Source organism: Gymnoscopelus microlampas (genome assembly GCF_963454915.1).
Source record: "Gymnoscopelus microlampas genome assembly, chromosome: 7".
Classification (NCBI taxonomy): Eukaryota; Metazoa; Chordata; class Actinopteri; order Myctophiformes; family Myctophidae; genus Gymnoscopelus; species Gymnoscopelus microlampas.
Genome location: NC_139944.1, coordinates 36,279,678 through 36,299,102, shown reverse-complemented (window position 1 = coordinate 36,299,102; position 19,425 = coordinate 36,279,678). Strand labels below are relative to the sequence as shown.

Here is a 19,425-nt window from a genome sequence, read left to right as displayed (position 1 = left end):
ACACACACACACACACACACACACACACACACACACACACACACACACACACACACACACACACACACACACACACACACACACACACACACACACACACACACACACACACACACACACACACACACACAGACAGTGTATAAATAATATAGAAAGCCCCTTTCACACTATAGCGGCTGGGTCCCTCTCTCTGCACCATCGTCGCTGTATGGATTGTTTGACTTTAATAAAATCCCTTTCATTCATCGTGGTGCGTACATAATCCTATATAACATGGAGCTAATGCCCCAATGCTCAGCCTCCAAATTAGATTAATTTCATATACAGCAGCTCAGATGAAGTATGAAACAATATTTTTTTATTGACTCGATCAAATGGGGGCTTAGATTTGTATGTAATCAAAATGTTCTATTTCTGTAAAATCTACAGAAATATGAAATTGATCAACAACAGGAATTACATGGTTCTCGCATGCTGTTCAAACAGCAGAGCGGGTCGTTTTCCACCCCCCCCCCCCCCAAAAAACGAATCCCACCCAACTCCTTCCTGATGTCTCATTTCAAAGTAAAAAAAAAACACCTGTCTCTCTTCACTTATTAGCTTATGTTCATTTACAGCACATCTCCGTTCTGCCGCCCAGAGGTGGGTTGAATGTTTCCCGCCGTTAGCCAGTACATGTGACAGGGGGAATTGGGAACGCGGTGACAACGCGACACTAAGATCACCGTGGCTGTCCCTAATTCATCGGCCCACGCATCATCATCTGGCATTACAATATGCTAATCCAGAGACGGCTTGCCCTCTCTCTCACCCCGCTCCAACTCTTTCATCTTCCTCTTGCAGCGCAACTCCCCTCCCCTCTCTCCTCCTCTCCCCCGGGCCAGAGCTCGCTCCCTTTGCATTTTCGCGCCAATGCCAAAGTGTGTGTGTGTGTGTGTGTGTGTGTGTGTGTGTGTGTGTGTGTGTGTGTGTGTGTGTGTGTGTGTGTGTGTGTGTGTGTGTGTGTGGGATTGACAGTGCAGTGGGAGCTGATGTTGGAATAATGTGGGCTCGCACGTAGCAGTCTTCTGCACTCGACAGCATCTAATTAGCCTGTAGTGTCACTGTCATGACCATGGCCCACTTAATAAGCACACACTACCGCTCAACTGGAACATCTCTTAACATGCCTGGAGACGGGGAATGAGGGAAGGATCTTATGGACTCAGCATGGGTTCTATGCAGATACAGTGGAGGTTCCTACCTCTGCGAATTAGAACCTACTAGCCTAGACCTTCGTTCTGTACTCACTTTATGTAATATGCCCTCATCTTGATTTGGCTAGTAATTACAAAACTCATTCTACCCCTCTTCTAAGTCCCCGTCCCTATTCTGGTATACTTACAATTCCCCTAGTATGATGTTTCATGGTTTGTATATTGTCTAGTCATGTACTTCTTATGAACAGCTCATTACAGTATTTTCCTAATCTAGAAACAAAGCCTTCCACACTTGCTCTTGCTGTAAATCATTCAGGGCTAAATAGCTAAAGTGTAATCCTTAATATCATAACATAATAAACATAATTTATTGTTGTTGCTACTAGTTTGAAAGCGCTTACCCCATGTGATGGATATGTTAGCCATCCCCAGTCTCCCGTGATTGTCGTTGTATCCAGCAGATTCACTGCAAAGGAAGAAAACAACTCATGTGATAAACTGTCATTATTGTTTTTATATTTCATTCTTTGCCGTGCATGGCCCGCATCCCCGACCCATCCCCCTCACACACAGCATGCCACCCTGTTGTCCTTTATCATTGTCCCCTCTCGCTGTCCTCTGTTGTGCAGTGACACCTGACAGAGTCACAGGCGCACACCTGTGTGACAGGTGTGACAGATGAGGCGAGACGGTCGTCCCGGCAATTCCAAGCTGGGTGTCACAGTGTGTGTCACCTTGACCCAGTTCACCCTCCGGGCCCTGGATGCCAGGACCTCAGTTCCATACACAAAATGTAGAAATGTGGTTGGGAAGGGCAACACGCCTTTTAATATAATGTACAAAAAAGATATAGATACATAATAAATAAATATATATATACATTCTCTATACAGTATGTATATACACACGCACACGCACGCCACACGCACACGCACACGCACACGCACACACACACTGTACTGTATACCATTTTCATCATACTGAGTGTCTGAAGTCTTGCCAAGTTTGTTGTTTAGGAATAAATAAATACACAGGCATGGATTTAGCAGCAAACAGGCACAACTGGGCCTATAGCAGATAGAGTCATATTCAGAAGAACGATGAGAACGATGAGGAAACGGAGGGTGAAGGAGCTGTTTATCAACGGCTGAACCAGTAATTCTCCCCTCTGGCGGCAGTCTATCCCCTAGTTGAGCGTGTGTGGGTGTGCGTGGGGTTCAGGTGCGTGTTTTCCAACCCTTCTCTCATCTCCGACACTTATCGGGGAGGAGGGGGCTGACGCTTGCCCCGGGCTTGCCTGTCAAGACAGCCGATGTTCTATACATTAGAATGAGTTTATCAAAACACTTCACACCTCTCCTCATCCCACCTCATGTTGCTCTCTCTCTCTCTCTCTCTCTCTCTCTCTCTCTCTCTCTCTCTCCCTCTCTGCTCTCTTGCTATATGCGTCTGTCTCACTCCTCTTTCCCTATCTCTGTCTGTCATCTCCATCTCCTCTCATTCCTCTCAGTTCGGCTCTCCTCACATTTCCAGTGCAGACCCTAACAGTTGCTTTTTAACCCAACCAGCCTCACCCCCCACCCACACCCTGCAGACAACCACCCTCCTCTCTCTCACGTGTCGTAATTAGCTGGCACGATGCTGCTCCTAATTTGGGCATGTGGCCGCTGAGGAGGGCAGTGGGTCAGAACACACAGACAGATGGCACTGCCACCATCCTCGCTCCCGTACCCCTGCTCAGTCCACCCCGCCAGCTCACTCGCTTCCCTTTGCTATGTCTCTCTCCCTCTCCCTCTCTCTCTCTCTCTCTCTCTCTCTCTCTCTCTCTCTCTCTCTCTCTCTCTCTCTCTCTCTCTCTCTCTTTTTCTCTCTCCGTCTCACTCCCTGAGGGTGCCAGCCTCCCGCTGTCTCGTATTGATGATGTGCTGGCCCCCGTGCTCTAGCCAAGGTCACAAATGGATGCCACAATTACGCTCTTATGAGTGCTCCTCATCGGCCGCAAAGTGACATAATGAAAGTAGTGATCTTGGTGTGAGTGGATTTAATAATTCCTCAACACAGTAGGGGAATTGTAGCACCGCTATATACTGTTATTAAAGAATGGGGGGTGGGACAAAAAAAAGCGAGATATCCGTGGAAGCACAAATGTGTGCGACACTGCATTATCACCACACCAGAGCCTGCTAAGACTCACCAGTAGTTCCCAGTGGTATTCATTTAATCTAAACTCAAATGAGAAATCCTTCTGTCCACCTTTGAAGGTGGTGGATCTCATTTATCTAATTTGCTCTAGCTGTCTGAAATATGACTTGTATACAAGGGGGCAGGGTTTATGTCTAGTGCCTGCACTTTTTAATGTGACAAAACTGTGTGAATAATAAGCAGAGCAGATAGTAATTAGCACGCTGCTGTACCTGTCTTTTCCTATTCATCTGCTTGTCCTGCATGTGGGGGAAATATAATCGAGTTTATTCTGTTATCTATATAGAGAGAGACCTGCAGCACATAGGGCAGGGCTTGCATAGTAGCAAAGTACTGTATAGTATAGAGAGAGCAACCGCCAATAGATTTGCTGAGGAGTGCTACTTCACGAATGCATGTATCAAAAAACAGGTGCTCTTTGGATCCACGAACATATGATGTACTGTAAGACCAAAATCAAGACTGTGTCAAAGGCTACTATATGTCTGGAACATGTACGAAACGCTGGAAGGATACAGGACGCAGTGACGTGTGGCTGGCTGAACAATGGTGTGACTTCATCACTCAGTGCTGTTCAGGTTTTCTGTTATCCCATAGAGGTTTGGTCATGCCAGTTTAATATATCATCCAGGCAGACTGGAACCAAGGATGGGAGATATATACTCAACAGTAGCACCAGCCTCAGTGTCCTCTCTGCTTGATTGACTGCTGAGCACAGCAGAGGCGGAAACTGCAGACCGGGGCTGTGAGTTCATCCAAAACAAATCATATATGGGCACAAAACTCACTATAGAACCTGCATCCACCATCATGAATAAAAGAACATCTGTCATTTTATCAATTGTGACATTCTTTCACCCGAAATTAGCGCATTCCATAGAGTGTAAGAAATAAGTGTGTTCATTGTGTCTGCAAGTTGCGCTTGCTCTCCCTATCTCTCTGTCTCTCTCTCTCACGCACGCACGCACGCACGTACGCACGCACGCACGCACGCACGCACGCACGCACGCACGCACGCACGCACGCACGCACGCACGCACGCACGCACACATGCACGCACGCACGCGCATAGACACACACACACACACACACACACACACACACACTCTTCCTCTCTCAGACTGATGCTGAAAATAGCTGTGTTGGGATTGCTTGCGACTATGAAACTTGGGACTCAGGACAGATAATGCCCCCTAACTTGTGATAGTTTCTATAGTTTGTCTCCTCCCCTCTTAGACACTACGGCCTCTACCTACTGCTCTGAGTGAGTCCGGGCTACATCCATGGCGCTCTTTACAATGCTTGCTCATGGGGGAGTCTTCAGTCTTTCCTGTGTGAATGCCATTTTTAGGCTCAGCGATTCTCTTTCAATTCACCTGATGAAGGTCTATTGACTGGAACGTTGTTTTTTTCTTAGTATCATCATTTTTAACTGTTTTTTATGTCATGGTCAGTCTTTCTGCAGAACACCACAAGAGCAGGATAATTAATAGGTGGGCACAAATATAGGGCAGAATCAATGCATTGGGCTACAGCTGAATGGGTAGAGAGGCTGTTTTGGAAACAAAAGATTCAGGAATCAATACCCGGCACCGGCAATGTCTCGAGGTGTCCCTGAGCACGGCACTTAACCCCTAACTTAGCCTGGGATCAATACCATTTTCGGGTTTCTGATCCGCTCAGGCGGCCGGAATCCGCACAAGCTGGAACCACGGGTGCCTGTGCATCACACCAAAATAATTCCCTGCGATCAAGGGCATTTTAATTTTAGGGCCTACCCAATTAAACCCTTGATGCGGTGTAGTTTAGCTAGTAGAAATAGTTTGCTTGGTATATACATCCTTTACTCCAACTCGTAGTGACTGGCGAGACTAAACTAGTAGTTATACTCGATTTAGCATTTAAATGCTAACGGGGGTACCAAAACAAAGCAGCCCCAAAAAAGGGAACCCACACACCCGGAACCACAGGGTTTCTTTCCTTTTGTTTTCAGTAGGCATGGCCTAGACCGGATCACACGGGCCATTTAATAACGAATACCAAGCTTTCCTCCGTGGTGGAAAGTCTGGTGACGCGAGGTTAACCCTAACTGTGTATTGTTGTCACCATCATCTTTGCTAGTGATCCATAGACTCTATACATTCCTCATAATCCCTTTCATCCCTTTCGAGACCCCAGGAAGAGTAGCTGCTATAACAGTACAGTAATATAATGGGGATCTAATAAATAAATCAAAATTCATCTCTTTTGAATTTCATCAATATCAGCTCCTTCATTTTCCTTGCGAAGACACCCGTATTTCGAGAGTTTCTCCTCCAGTAATAGTTGGATAGAGATTAGTTGGAATCTGTGATTTTCATTTTCATATCTGTGATTTGCACAGACCTATTTCTTTCCTGGCTTCTTCAATGATTAGGAGAATGATGTCTAATGAACATTTATCTAGGACAGCCTCTCACTTTTGTCTTCATTCCCATATCTAGTTGAGGGGATTTTTAATTATTACTATTCTTAGTCCCTTAAGGGTACGTCCGTTTCTCCAGTAATCAGACAATGGCAGTACATTTTTATGTCCTTTTCTGAATGTCTCTGAAAGTCCAAAACATATTCATGTTGAAATCTCATTGATGTATGATTCTTCTGCCTTCTTCATTAGAATAAGAAAAAGACTGGTGGAGTGGAGCTACTCCTTTCATGAACACCATTGATGTGTCCAGACAAACATGTAGAAAGCAAATACCAATAGATTGGCTGAGGAGTGTATACTTCATTAAAGGATACTGTACTTCACCCCCAAACATGACTTTTTCTTTTCTTCTAAAAGTTACACCCCCTTAAAGGCTTGAGAATGTTTTTTTTTGTCAAATTTATTTACAGTGAATGAAGAAGAATCCAAAAACTAAGAAACTATTATTAATATCAATTATTAATATAGATTATCAATATCAAAACTATGTAAAAAAATACAACACAACTCTCACAGTATAATCCAAGTGTCATGTACCCAGTCGTATCCTCAGTACTTACAAAACACAGACTAAAACACTTCTGGTGTAAACAGTTTAAAATACTTTTGTTGTAAACAACAGTTTCACATACAAAAGAGAAGTGCATCTGTATATGCGTGTGGAGTTCAATATTTCTTAGTTCACATCCACATGTACGTTTTTTTTTAGATTCTTCATTCACTATTAAGTAATTTGACAAAAACTAAAAATTCTGCTAGAAAATAAAAGTCATTTTGGGTTATTCCTTTAAAGCAGGTATAAAAAAGGACAGGTGCTCTTTCGATTCAAGGACATAACCATAAGACCAAAATAAAAGAGAGGTTTTACACTTGTACTTTGTTTTATGATCAATAAGATTTAAATATGAAAATTACCACCGGCACATCATTTTGCAAAAATGTAAAAGATTTTTAGAAATGGGCTCAGCGCCTACGTGTTTCAACTCAGAGAGTTGTCGCCTGACCTTGATGGCACCTTTTAAAGTAAACTAGCTCTAATGTTTGGTTACTGTGCTGCTGTGAATGCTGGCCGTGGCAGTGAGGTGGTTAAACACTTTGCTGGGGGGGGGGGGGGGGTCGGTGTGGGGAAATGCACAGATATTTCTCCACAAGGATGGTGTGCTTGAAATTGAGTTTGTTCATTTTTTCCCCGCACTGCGTTCTGTTCATAACAGAAACACAGACCCACCACATCCACTATGCTGCTACCGAACCTCCCTCCATCCCTCTTCCGTGTGCCCCGGCTCCACCCCACCCCCCATATTTCAGAAAGCAGCAAATGAAAAAGCTGCCCTTTTTCCTCAGTGAGAGACATGCTACATATTTCCCAGGGCAACGGTCAACTTTTCCCTCTGCCATTACTTTGGCATGCACATCTCCTGTGAGTGGACATGTGGCCTCATGCTCCTGTCCACGGCGAGTATCAAAGCAGAGGCCCGCTGTGACACACACCTATACGTGCACACACACACACACACACACACATACTATATACACACACACACACCCGCGCACACACAGACAGCCTCTCGCCCCCAGCGCTGGTCATGGCAGGTTGAAGGGGTGCATGTCTGCAGACAGCAGGGGAGAATTATGAGCTGAGTTGCAGGTAGGAGAGCTTCTAGCCTGCAGCAGCGGCAACGACTACCAGCACAACAACACTGCAATGAGGAATGAAAAGGCCTCAATAGAGACCACATTCAAAGACTAATTTATGCCCCAAACACAGCTGTACATTATAGGGGGGGGGGGGGGCATCAGTCACGTCAGTGAGGCTGATGGCTTCACTTGCACATGATGGTCTGCACGCTGCATGCTGCACACACACACACACACACACACACACACACACACACACACACACACACACACACACACACACACACACACACACACACACGTACCCACACACTCATACGCACACACATGCACGCTTACCCACCAGAATTACTATAGTTTTGTATTTTTCTTTACTTTATTTTATAGTTTCTTTACATTAAATTCTGTTTAACTGCAGTTCATTTCCAGAGCAGGTTTGCTTATTTCAGTTTAGTTTTCATTGTTTCAATTCGTTTTTTATAATAATAATTATTATTAATAATATTATTATATGGAGGTATTTATCAGGGGTCAATACATAGTTTTGGAATAGGTTTTATAATACAAACACAACTGATACACATGTAGATATACTGTACACATGTAGATATCCCAGTCAAAATAAACTATATGCACCAATGCCTCCTCATGCGTATTGACTAAACACGCATGACTAAAACAAACATTTTCCATATGTTTTTTTTTATTTTATTTTAGTTAGTTGTTTAAGTAAAGTGAATCTAAAAGTGAATCTGAAGTACACAATGTTTCAGTTAGTTTTTTGTTTTTTCTAAGATTTTTTTCTCACCTAGTTTTAGTTTTTAGCTTGGTTTTAGTTAACTATTTACCTTCACACACACACACGCACACGCGCATGCATGCACGCACGCACACGCGTACGCACACACGTACGCACACACGTGCGCATGTACAATATATTTTTTTGCATGCATGCCATGCAACACATATACACAGGCATACACATTTGCATGCATCTAATAGGACACAGCTGTGACAGCTGTGTAATTATCTCATCAACACCTCCCGCCATGTGGAGCCTGGTGGCTCAGCAAGTGCACAGTCCTTCATGTTCCTAGTGAGCGCGAGGACCCTGGTTCAAATATGAACATCATCTTGTCTCGCATGTCTCTCCTCTCTCTCTCTGCCTTTGGTTTCCTTTCAAATTATATTTTTACAAAAAATCTCGCTCCACTAACGAGGTCCCCACAAGGCTCATCATCAGGACTCTGACTCTGAGGAGAGGATAAATGTCTTCCTCAAGATGAGAGAGGAGCCTTCTTCTCTGTTCTCTCACATCATTCTGCGTTTCTTCTACATCCCAACAACAATAATATCCCCTTCACCAGTTACAGCAGTAGGTCTACTGTACATTAACGGAAATTATTACTTCAGACAGCTTTTCTTTTGAGACAGTAATAAAGCAAGACAAAACAAATTGAGATAATATTTTTTAATGTAACATATATAGATGCTATACAGTATGATTGGAAAAGTAGTCGGATTGAAAAAGGTGCTCTCATTTTTCGGCACCGACGGAGGCGCGCCGTCTGAAGGGGACTTGAGCCACGAGAGGCACCGCCGAGCAAGCTTAGACGAGCAAGTCGCCATGCTGAGCGTTGCGAAATTTCAGCCGACTCAGCGTCGTCCGAGTTATGTCCCGGACAGAAGCGTAAATCATCGTGCCCCCTAGTCTCAGAAAAAAATATGTTTTGGGGGGGAGGCGCAGGTGGTGAACTCAAACAAAACAAGCACTCTCTGACTGGTTTTCCAATCATACTGTAACATAGACACTAATTGAGGTTTTAATTTCTGATTTTAGGGGTTGAATTGATCTATAAGTCAAATGAATTCAAGTTGATTTATATACTGTAGCACATTTCATGCAACAGGCGTACAGTAAACTCAGTGTACTTCAAAACATAATTGTAATAAAGTAGAAGGTATTACATAAAAACATCTATCCACCACTTGCCAAGGAATTTGCTGTGCACCCATTCATGCTCTCCAAAAGGTGACCCCTACTGATTATTGGTGACGTGTGTGTGTGTGTGTGTGTGTGTGTGTGTGTGTGTGTGTGTGTGTGTGTGTGTGTGTGTGTGTGTGTGTGTGTGTGTGTGTGTGTGTGTGTGTGTGTGTGTGTGTGTGTGTGCGTGCGCGGGAGCGTGCATGTGTGGCTGCCTGCGTGGGTGTGTGTGTGTAGGAGAGAGAGAGAGAGAGAGAGAGAGAGAGAGAGAGCTGTTGTGACAGGAGAAAGATGTCTAATGGAAAACAACCACCTTAAGGACTACAAATCATTGTGTGTATCCCTGCATTGTTTACACCAATTGACCTTTTTATAGTTTAAGATAGTCTTCCCTCAAAGTTGCAATGTAACCCAACTCTGTTTACACTTTTATTATATTTACATTTATATTCAATATTTAATTGTGCATGTTTTGTTCCACTTTTGCTTTGGCAATGTAAACGTTTTCTCATGCCAATAAAGATCCTTTGAATTGATTTGAATTGAATTGAATTGAAATTGAGAGAGAGTGAGAGCACAGACCCGGTCCCTCCCACCCAGCACCGCTCCAGTGACTGATGTAAACTGACTGATGACGTACTGGAGTATGACTCCAGTTCTGGAGTATGACTCCAGTACGTCATCAAGCCATGATTTCAGCCCGCCCAAAAATGAAGTGAAAAATGATTTAAATGGTTTTACATAATTCACATTATGCACTACAAAGTTGTGCATTTTTCCACAAATAATGTATGAGGTCAATTATGAATGATCATCAGAATCACACATGCCACAAAGGGACCAACCATATCCGTGGAAATTTGCAGACCTACACAAAGTAGCAAGTTAGTGTGCAGGAAAATGTTTATCTGTTGCTTGGCAAAAAGTCCACTCCCAGTCTAGTTGCGGAACATTTTATGTTGGGGGAGCCAACTAACAAACACATCGTAATCTGTTGTCGCTTAATTACATCATTAACGAATAAATGGTGCTTGTAAAACTGTTAATTTAATTTAAGTATGGTACTTTATTTTACTGTGCGTCTCTTCAAAGCTTTAAGCTGTTGCTTACAATATGTTACTAGCTCCATTTGAATAAGGGGGCATAATATCCCTTCACACATTAAAAAATGTCACTGTATTAAATTAATTAATATTGTATAGTAATCTACTTCCAAATCTACTTCTAAATTAACTAGGTGAAGTTTAACTACTGTATGTTTCCTTGAGTAGTGACAATGGACTATAAGCAAACCAAAACATCTCATGTCTTATTATCCACTGCATCACCAGTTTCTCACCTCAGTGCCCTCACTAGCCCCTCAACAGTCTCAGTTTAAGACCAGGCCCCCAGTTGGCAAAGCTCCCTGGATGTTGGTGAGATTATATTGCTTCCAAGAACAAATTGTTCTGCTCTTCCTATCCTGCTGTGTATGACACTGTCGTTTCAGTTTATTTTATTTTTTATTTATGTGTCTATGTTATTTCTGCTGAGCTTGGGAGATCTTTTGTATCAAGGCAATCAAAGCAGCAATGCTAGAAGTTACAGATAGAAGACAAGAAGCTGTACATTATTTAATTCAAATAAAAAAAACAAATAACCTCATAAACAATGACAGGCAGATGGAGAGTAGAGCAAAACATACAGTATAGGCTAAAAGATACAAGGCAAGTACAATGCAACATACATATTAAATCCTACTTAAATATTGAATTATAAAACACTCGGCAACAATCAAAATGTTTAATTTAAAATATTTGTATCTAGTATAGCTCATCATCATCATCTGAAAACATAATCAAGATGATCCTTTTAGCCATAACATACAGTACTACAATATCAGTTACAGAGCTACAGTATAGCTAAGTTATACTTTATTAATCCCCATGGGGCAAATCATCCTCTGCATTTGACCCATTTTAGCTATTAGGAACAGTGGGCAGGCACTGAGCAGCGCCCAGAGACCACATCGGCCAGTGCCCTCTTGGTGAAGGTCACTGGCAGGAGTATGTTCCATGAGTATGGAGTATGTTCCTAACTGTTCCTAACGCTGTCGGGCAGAAACCTCACATCTCCATATTTTACTTTTCATGCTTTTTTGATAATACTTTACTTAAAAGTCGGGTCTATAATGCATTATAATCACATTTATAATTAATTATAAGGAGCTTATAGGGCCTTAGAACACTCGTTATAAATGTTTATAATCATGTATGATAACTTATAACAACGTTTATAACGTAAATTAAGTGCTGGCCATAATGCATTATAATCTCAGTGGAACAGTACATTATAACTATCTTAAAGTTGTACAGTGCAAATTTCAAAAAAACGATTTTTAGCAGCCTCTGCTGGTCATTACCGTCACTGCAGGCCGTTTGTTTATTACTGCGTTACCCAGAATTCCATTCGTTTTCACCAGAAGACGGAAGCGTTTCAAAAAGCGTTCTTTTAATTGTTTTATACGATCTGTGGATCGTTTCTCTTAGCCAGTGGAGCTTTAGTTACCGTGAGCTGTGTTTTCTTTTTCTGTTTTTTTTTCGTTCTTCAAATCATACCATCTCTTAAAATCAGCGTGAGTTTCCTTTTTGTTATTAGCGCGGTAGTTCCTGGCCAAACAGGAAACCGGTGCAGTAGTTCCTGGCCAAACAGGAAACCGGTGCATTTCCGCTTCCATTTTCCGGCCAGATGACGTCATTTTCGCGGGAAGGTCAACCCCGACGAGGTTCGATAGAAAATATATAAATAAAAGGCTTTCGGGGGTGAAATTCATGGAGTGGGTGTTGTGAAACATTTGCCACTCACAAAAGATATACAATTTAACTTTAGTTTTATTGAAAAAGTTACCTAGCATTACTTTAACTTAGCTAGTTATAAAATGTCTTTGTTATAAGTTGTTGTGTATAATTATAAATATTTATAACCAGTGTTATGAAGCATTATAAGTACATTATAATACATTATAATGCATTATACATGTGGTTATAACGCATTATAGACCCGACCTCGATATAAAGTCTTCCCGTTCGTTTTTTTAGTTTTTTTTGGTAAATCAATGTCTTTAATGTGGTTGGAAACTGGGGCACCTGGAGGAAAGCTATGTGAACACAGGAGAACATGCCAACTCTGCACAGAATGGCGCCAGTCGGGTTCAAGCGCAGGATCTTCTTGCTGCGATGCTGACACAACAGTGCTAACCACTGAACCTACTTGATACTATGATAGTATCAAGCTTACAATGTACAATATCATAGTATCAAGTAGGCCAAAATTAAGTAAACTAAACTAAACTAAACTAAACTAAACTAAACTAAACTAAATTAACTACACTAAACTAAACTAAACTAAATGAACTACACTAAACTAAACGGAAACTAAACTAAGCTAAACTAAACTAAACTAAACTAAACTACACATAAGTGCATTGTTATCGTTTTTGTTATCATGAATACAATCCACTCATTCATTCTACTCTAAACCAATTATTTTTTTAAATGTAAAAAGAAAACAAGACAGGTTTAACAACAGATAATTCATTTAAGTTCAATTCTAAGTTAATATAGCATCATATACTCAAACTGACTGAAAATATACACAAGTTCACTGAGTTGTTAAGTAGTATTCACATGCAGGGCCAATGAACCTACATATTTCAAAGTACACTATTTGAGATTTTTTGCTACACTACCCAAATTATCCTCTTCTCCCACATTTCTCCTTCACTCCTTTAACACACACACACACACACACACACACACACACACACACACACACACACACACACACACACACACACACACACACACACACACGGACACACACGGACACACACACACGGACACACACACACACGGACAAACGGACGCACGCTCACACGCACACACGCACGCACACAGCCACATACTTATTTCAACTTCACTGGTCTATTTTTACTTCCACTCCATGTCTTTTATGCATGTCCTCCTGTACCTTGTTGGGTCATATTATTTTATTGTTCTGCCATTGTGCAGATAAATAAATCATGGCTCAAATGACACTGCTGGTGATGTGCATTGTTAAAAGAATAACTCTACAGAGAGTATTGATGCAGAATAATGAGAAATATTAGCTGTAAAACTGCCCTGGGGCAAACCCTTTTCTGTAAATTGATTAGTGCGCCCATCAAATTGCGCGTAATAGGACCTGGTAGAGACATAAATTACAAAACAGCTGACAGTCTAATTTGTCAAACCCTGACCAGCCTTTTCTTCACAGTTCAAATGTTTTTGACAAATGAAACATACAGGTTGTACTTATTTTAATTTGAGTGTCATCTACATCATTAACCACCTTCATAGCAGCTTTAAAGGACCTTAACATGACATTAATGCCGGCCATTTTGCAAAGACAAAACTGTAAAATCCTCTGTGTTCATTTAACTCAGTGTACAAAATGTAACCAATGGACTGGCGATATCAACAAAAATCTACTTGCAGAGACTTTAAACTTCTCTGAAGTGAATGCATTTTAAAGTGCGGATTGATTTTAAAAGTCTAGCTGAAAATAGTCCCTGGAGAAAAGATTTATCGAACTGAATTTAAAAAGCCATGACTTCTTAACAGTGCAATGGGGTTTAGCTAATTGATTATTCAGGTAAGTTCACTAACATTTTCATGACTGTGGATAAAATGTAAACAATATACTGGGCCCTAATATTAGTTACTAATACTATTTGTTTAAACTACCATAAAAAAGTAGGTGTGCATGGAAATACAGCCTGATATGGAATAACATGGATGTTACATTTAACAAAACATATTGCACTAACAGTGAGTCGTTCAAAATGTCACTTTTATACCTTTTCAAGATGTCGTCAAGTAAAAATTGGGAATGAATCATTTGTCCAATTCCACAAACTTAAAGCTGTTATTAATCCCACAATGTATACGATACTAAACAAAAACCCTCCAGTTTAATATGAAAAATAATGAAAAAAAGACAACCAAACTATTCAACTCTGATTCTTCAATATGCCTTCTTAACATCAAATGGGAACTCACTCACTAACTAAACCCAATAAATAACCGTTTTTTCAACAACCTGCTTGAAAATGTTTAGCCAGGCTAAATACAAACAATGTTCAACGTTGGCCAGCATATTGTTGACTATTGATAGCTTACATACCGTAAGCCTAATGAGAAGTGATAGTCTATCTCTGCGTACACAGTCCTGTGATGTCTGATTCAATCGAGATAAGCTTCAGTCGCAGGTTTGGCTCAGCGTCCATCCTGCTTCTGTATTTCATTTTTCAGGTAAGAAATCTTTTTTTTTTTTTCAAAAGAGCCTTCTGACGCAAACAAGCAAATAGGCCAATTTCACATCTCGTCCAGTTGGATGGAATAATAGTGTGAGTTTTTGTCATCTGCCATGGCACCAATACCGTGCTGTTTGAAAGTGGCACTAACTTTAACCACTTTAACACTACAGTATATATTTCGTTGACTGGGGTCTCTCAGGGATTGAGGGAAAAATAGCTGATCTACAAGCTCACAATGTGTCGCAATGTGCTATTTTTGTACATTGCTGACCCCAGAACAGGGATGCAAGGTTCATGTGGTTAACTGTTTGGCACATAAACAAACAAGAAGTCACGCACATGTGCAAATCCACTCAATAAAGTGCCAGGTGCAGCCCAGAAGTCAGAATCCAAAAAACAATAAAGTCTGCAGTCTAGAATTTTTGGGAAAATATTGATTGTCTGATGAAGGGCCATTGAGGCTTCAAACGTCACTTTCTATGGTGGAAGCCAATACATTTTGCATTTTTTGGAGCTTGCTCCAGTGTGTGGACTTTATTGTTAACTGTTTGGCAGCCTTCTCCCCACACAGGGTTCTGAGACACCATAAAAGCAGGAGCGTTTATTTTGCAACTGCAGTTTTTATCATGATATGAGTACATCCTCACAGAACGTGAATATTTTATATAATGATAATGTAATAATATTTATGGCAATAAAGCGATTAGTCGGAACAATGTCGTATTTTTTACTGCGAATGAAAGCATCAACCTGTATGAAGGAGAATCACCAATAGTTAATAGTTTGATGTGAAATATTTGCCAACGCATTTTTGTGTTTATTCATCACCCACACTGTAGCCAATGTAAGGACCTTAAGATTGTCTCTGTTTCGGTGACTACTAAAGTGTGCATCATGCAACCGGGTCAATGAGGGAAATAGTTGCATAGTCTCCTTAACCCAGTGTTAAGGAGAACTATGATGCTCTGAACCATGGCTAAGAGGCAGCCACGTGTACCACCATGGATAAGCGTACTGCAGTTTGAGAACCGATACCCTACATCAACCCATAAAACTCCCCTATTAACTATCACATATATAAGCTTACGTTTGATCAAATGTTTTGCTTGTCTTTTGTTTGTTTTGTTCATACTGCAGTATGTCCCCATGTCTCCCCTTGTTCGGTCTATGTCTACTACTCACAGTTTTTGTCTTAGTTGTTTTTCCCCTTCCCTCACTGAGATACCTTTATTTTGTTCCTGTTGAATTATTACAATCATAATTTCAGTATACATTTTAGCTTAAATCTTGCAGGATTTCCCTTTTGATGTAGTGTAAATCTAATCATTGTGGTTATTAGAACGATGTCACTTGTAAACATGTCTCTCAACGTTTTTTTTTACACGAAAGAAAAGGCAGAATGCTTCTCTGTCTCTTTAAAATAGCCTCATAGGCAAAAATGTTGACACAAAGAAGAACTGGCCAAACATGTGCATTGAAAAAATATATAAATACAATGTAAATGTGTGTGTGTGTGTGTGTGTGTGTGTGTGTGTGTGTGTGTGTGTGTGTGTGTGTGTGTGTGTGTGTGTGTGTGTGTGTGTGTGTGTGTGTGTGTGTGTGTGTGTGTGTGTGTGTGTGTGTGTGTGTGTGTGTGTGTGTGTGTGTGTGTGTGTGTGTGTGTGTGATGGGGGTTCTTGCCATCGGTGGGGTACTTTCACCAATGCCAAATATGAGTATTTTAGCCTGGTATCTCTGTTGTGTTCCAGGCCAGCTTCCAGCTCTGGACCCCCTGTGCAAGAAACAAAGATTATAGTGTGTGGTAACGTCTACGAAATGGAAAGCAAGCTACAGTTCATTAGTAAATGACAAGTCTAACTACATTAGACTGCGCTAACTTACAAGCTATTGTAAATTAGCTTGGCTCTGTAGTTTCGGCCACAGTCACTCAATCAGCTGCATTAACTGTCTGATCTTTTGGCAGAATGCATTGTTTGAATATGAAGGAGGTGATTACCCATTATATTTTGCCTGCAGAGTGATGTCACATCTCTTTTAGGCTAACAGGTGTGATGAATTAGGAACTAACTCGTGTGGCAGTGGGCTACAGCTGGATCATCTGTGTCATCGCAAACACTGCTATTTATAGCACCTTGATGAATTTGCCTCTTGGCGTGGTGGTTCGGTTTTGCAAGTTCACTTTTTAATTTCCATATTCATGAGTTTTAAACTTAAACACCCACTGCAAGCCACGGGTGATGTTCAGCAGATTCTCCTCCACAAGAAACGGCGTTTAATTACAACTAATTACCTTTTCAGTCAGTCAGCCCTCATTGATGGTAAACATGATGGTAATATGCCATAGAATATGATGATAATAAGCATTTAATTAATAAATGTGTATTTATCTTGGAAGGATATTAAGCCACACCAACGTTTATATTACCTTTTAATATCAACTTTGGTGAGGCTTAATATCATTCTGCACATTTACATCAACCATGATTACCTGTGTGCAACTAGCAAAGCATATTTTCCATGCATCTGTTACAAAGAACTAGATATGTATTGAATACTGTGTCAATTTCACATTTACATTTTCAATATGTGCTCTGGAAAATACCTTGTGCATCAATTTTATGTTCTTATTTGGTTGGTTGATTAACTTTGTTTAGCAAATCAGTTAGTCACTGCTTTGAAATGCTAACAATGGCCAAACCACATTCCTGCCAGCTACTGTGCATTTCAAAACCAGGGTGAAAATTAAACTTCAGTCTGTAAATCACTCTGTACCTCCTCGTCAGCTGCTATAGTAACATTGCTTTTAAATGAAGATTCTTCCGAGAAATCACCTTCCCATCATACCTCTCTCCTCTTTATAACTTCTAAACCTACACTAACCTTCCCGCTGCCCCTCCTCCACTCATCTCTCTCGCATCGCTCCCATAAGTTTTTCACCCCGGCGGACCCCCGTCCCTCCCCTCCCTCCCCAATGGCCCCATGGTGGTGTAAGCATTTTGTCCTTGATGCTGAGGCTTAGATGGAAAGAAAAAAAGACAGGAGGGAGAGAGAGAGAGAGGGGGAGAGAGAGAGAGAGAGAGAGAGAGAGAGAGAGAGAGAGAGAGAGAGAGAGAGAGAGAGAGAGAAGAGAAGAGAAGAGAAGAGAAGAGAAGAGAAGAGAAGAGAAGAGAAGAGAAGAGAAGAGAAGAGAAGAGAAGAGAAGAGAAGAGAAGTAGAGTCTACGGGGAGAGCCATTACCACTTTCCGATCTAGATGTCCCCAAACCCTTTTGTTTTCATCCGTGACTTTTATATCTTCTCTCCCCTCCAAAATTCCCTGGAGGTCTTTAAGGGGTTAACAGACCCAACAGGGAACAACAGAGGCTAGCCAAAGCACACAGACACAGCATGCTATATGTCTGCTCTCTTATTAAATGTTGATAGTTTTAACACATCTGTGTGTGGTTTGAACTAGTAAAATATGTTTAACTTACAGTAAAATCTACAACTACTGCCAAACATTGTTATCAATACCAATTCCTCTATGGAGTCATAAGATTATGGTCAGAAAGAGCAACCATGTACGCACACAGTAAATTCCCTTACAGGTACATTTTCCCAATACACAGAGTTTAATTAACTTTCCAGATGTTATTGTATGAGTTTACCAGAGCTGTCAGCCAACAATTCAACTAAGTGTACTCTCCTCCCCGTCTCTCTGCCTGTCAATCGGCAAACACTGGCCAGCGTACACAAGCACAATCCCCTCCATATCTTATTTTAGCAGGTGCTCCTGGGCTCAGGTATGAGACCCTGCTTTGTTGAGCACTGCAAGGCAATATGTTTGCTGCATGATGGAGGGTGGGATGATGCTCAGGGCCAGCAAGGCTCCGTCTCTCCCCCAGGGACAGCAGCACATAGCTGGGTGTACTGCTGCCCAGGCCTGCCCGGCCCCCTAGGGACCACCTCCAGAGAGCTGTGGAAGCACCGGAGGAGAGCTATGCAGAACTATTTATAGAGTGGGTAAAAGAGGAGTGGTGATGAGGAACGGAAAAGATAGAGGAAGGAGAGGAAAGACAAAATGAGAGGGAACGGAGGGGGAAGGAACACGGAGGCACAGAATGAAAGATATAGCGGGGTAGTGTCAGAAAACAGATAGCTGATTATTTTCGGTAGCTGATAGTGTCGACACAGAGATATGGGTCGACGTGTTACCAGCACCTACAGTCAGAGAGCACAGGCCCTGACTTAAGGTGGTCCAACCAACTGAATACCTCACCCCTTATTGATTTATAATCGAAAAGGTTCAGGTAGAGGTTACCTAGTCTAGTGGGAGCTGGGGAGAGAGAGAGAGAGAGAGAGCTGTCAAGATATTGGCACTCTTCCACTGCATGGTAGCGGCTAGACTCGACTCTACAGTAGGCTACTTCCAAACGTCAAAAGTAGTACTTTTGATGATTTTTTATATCACCTCTCTGTCGAGGTGCCACGCTAGCTGAGCTGATATCAAAAGGTGATGTGAAAACACTGCTGAAGTCCTGAATACTGTTGACAAACCTTTAAGCTAGCCATTGTAAATGTGAAATGAATCAATATGAGAAACTGTATCAATATGAGTACCG

The 19,425-nt window shown here is 41.5% G+C and overlaps 1 protein-coding gene across 1 annotated transcript in view; it reads right to left on the bottom strand.

Moving 5' to 3' along the window:
* The window catches only part of epha8 (eph receptor A8), a 99,140-nt gene that overhangs the window by 67,556 nt on the left and 12,159 nt on the right, over positions 1 to 19,425 (bottom strand). The window contains exon 2 of the mRNA XM_084062887.1: positions 1,601 to 1,665. Within this exon, the coding sequence (XP_083919013.1) occupies positions 1,601 to 1,665 (65 nt within the window). The remainder of the gene's footprint in view (positions 1 to 1,600; positions 1,666 to 19,425) is intronic.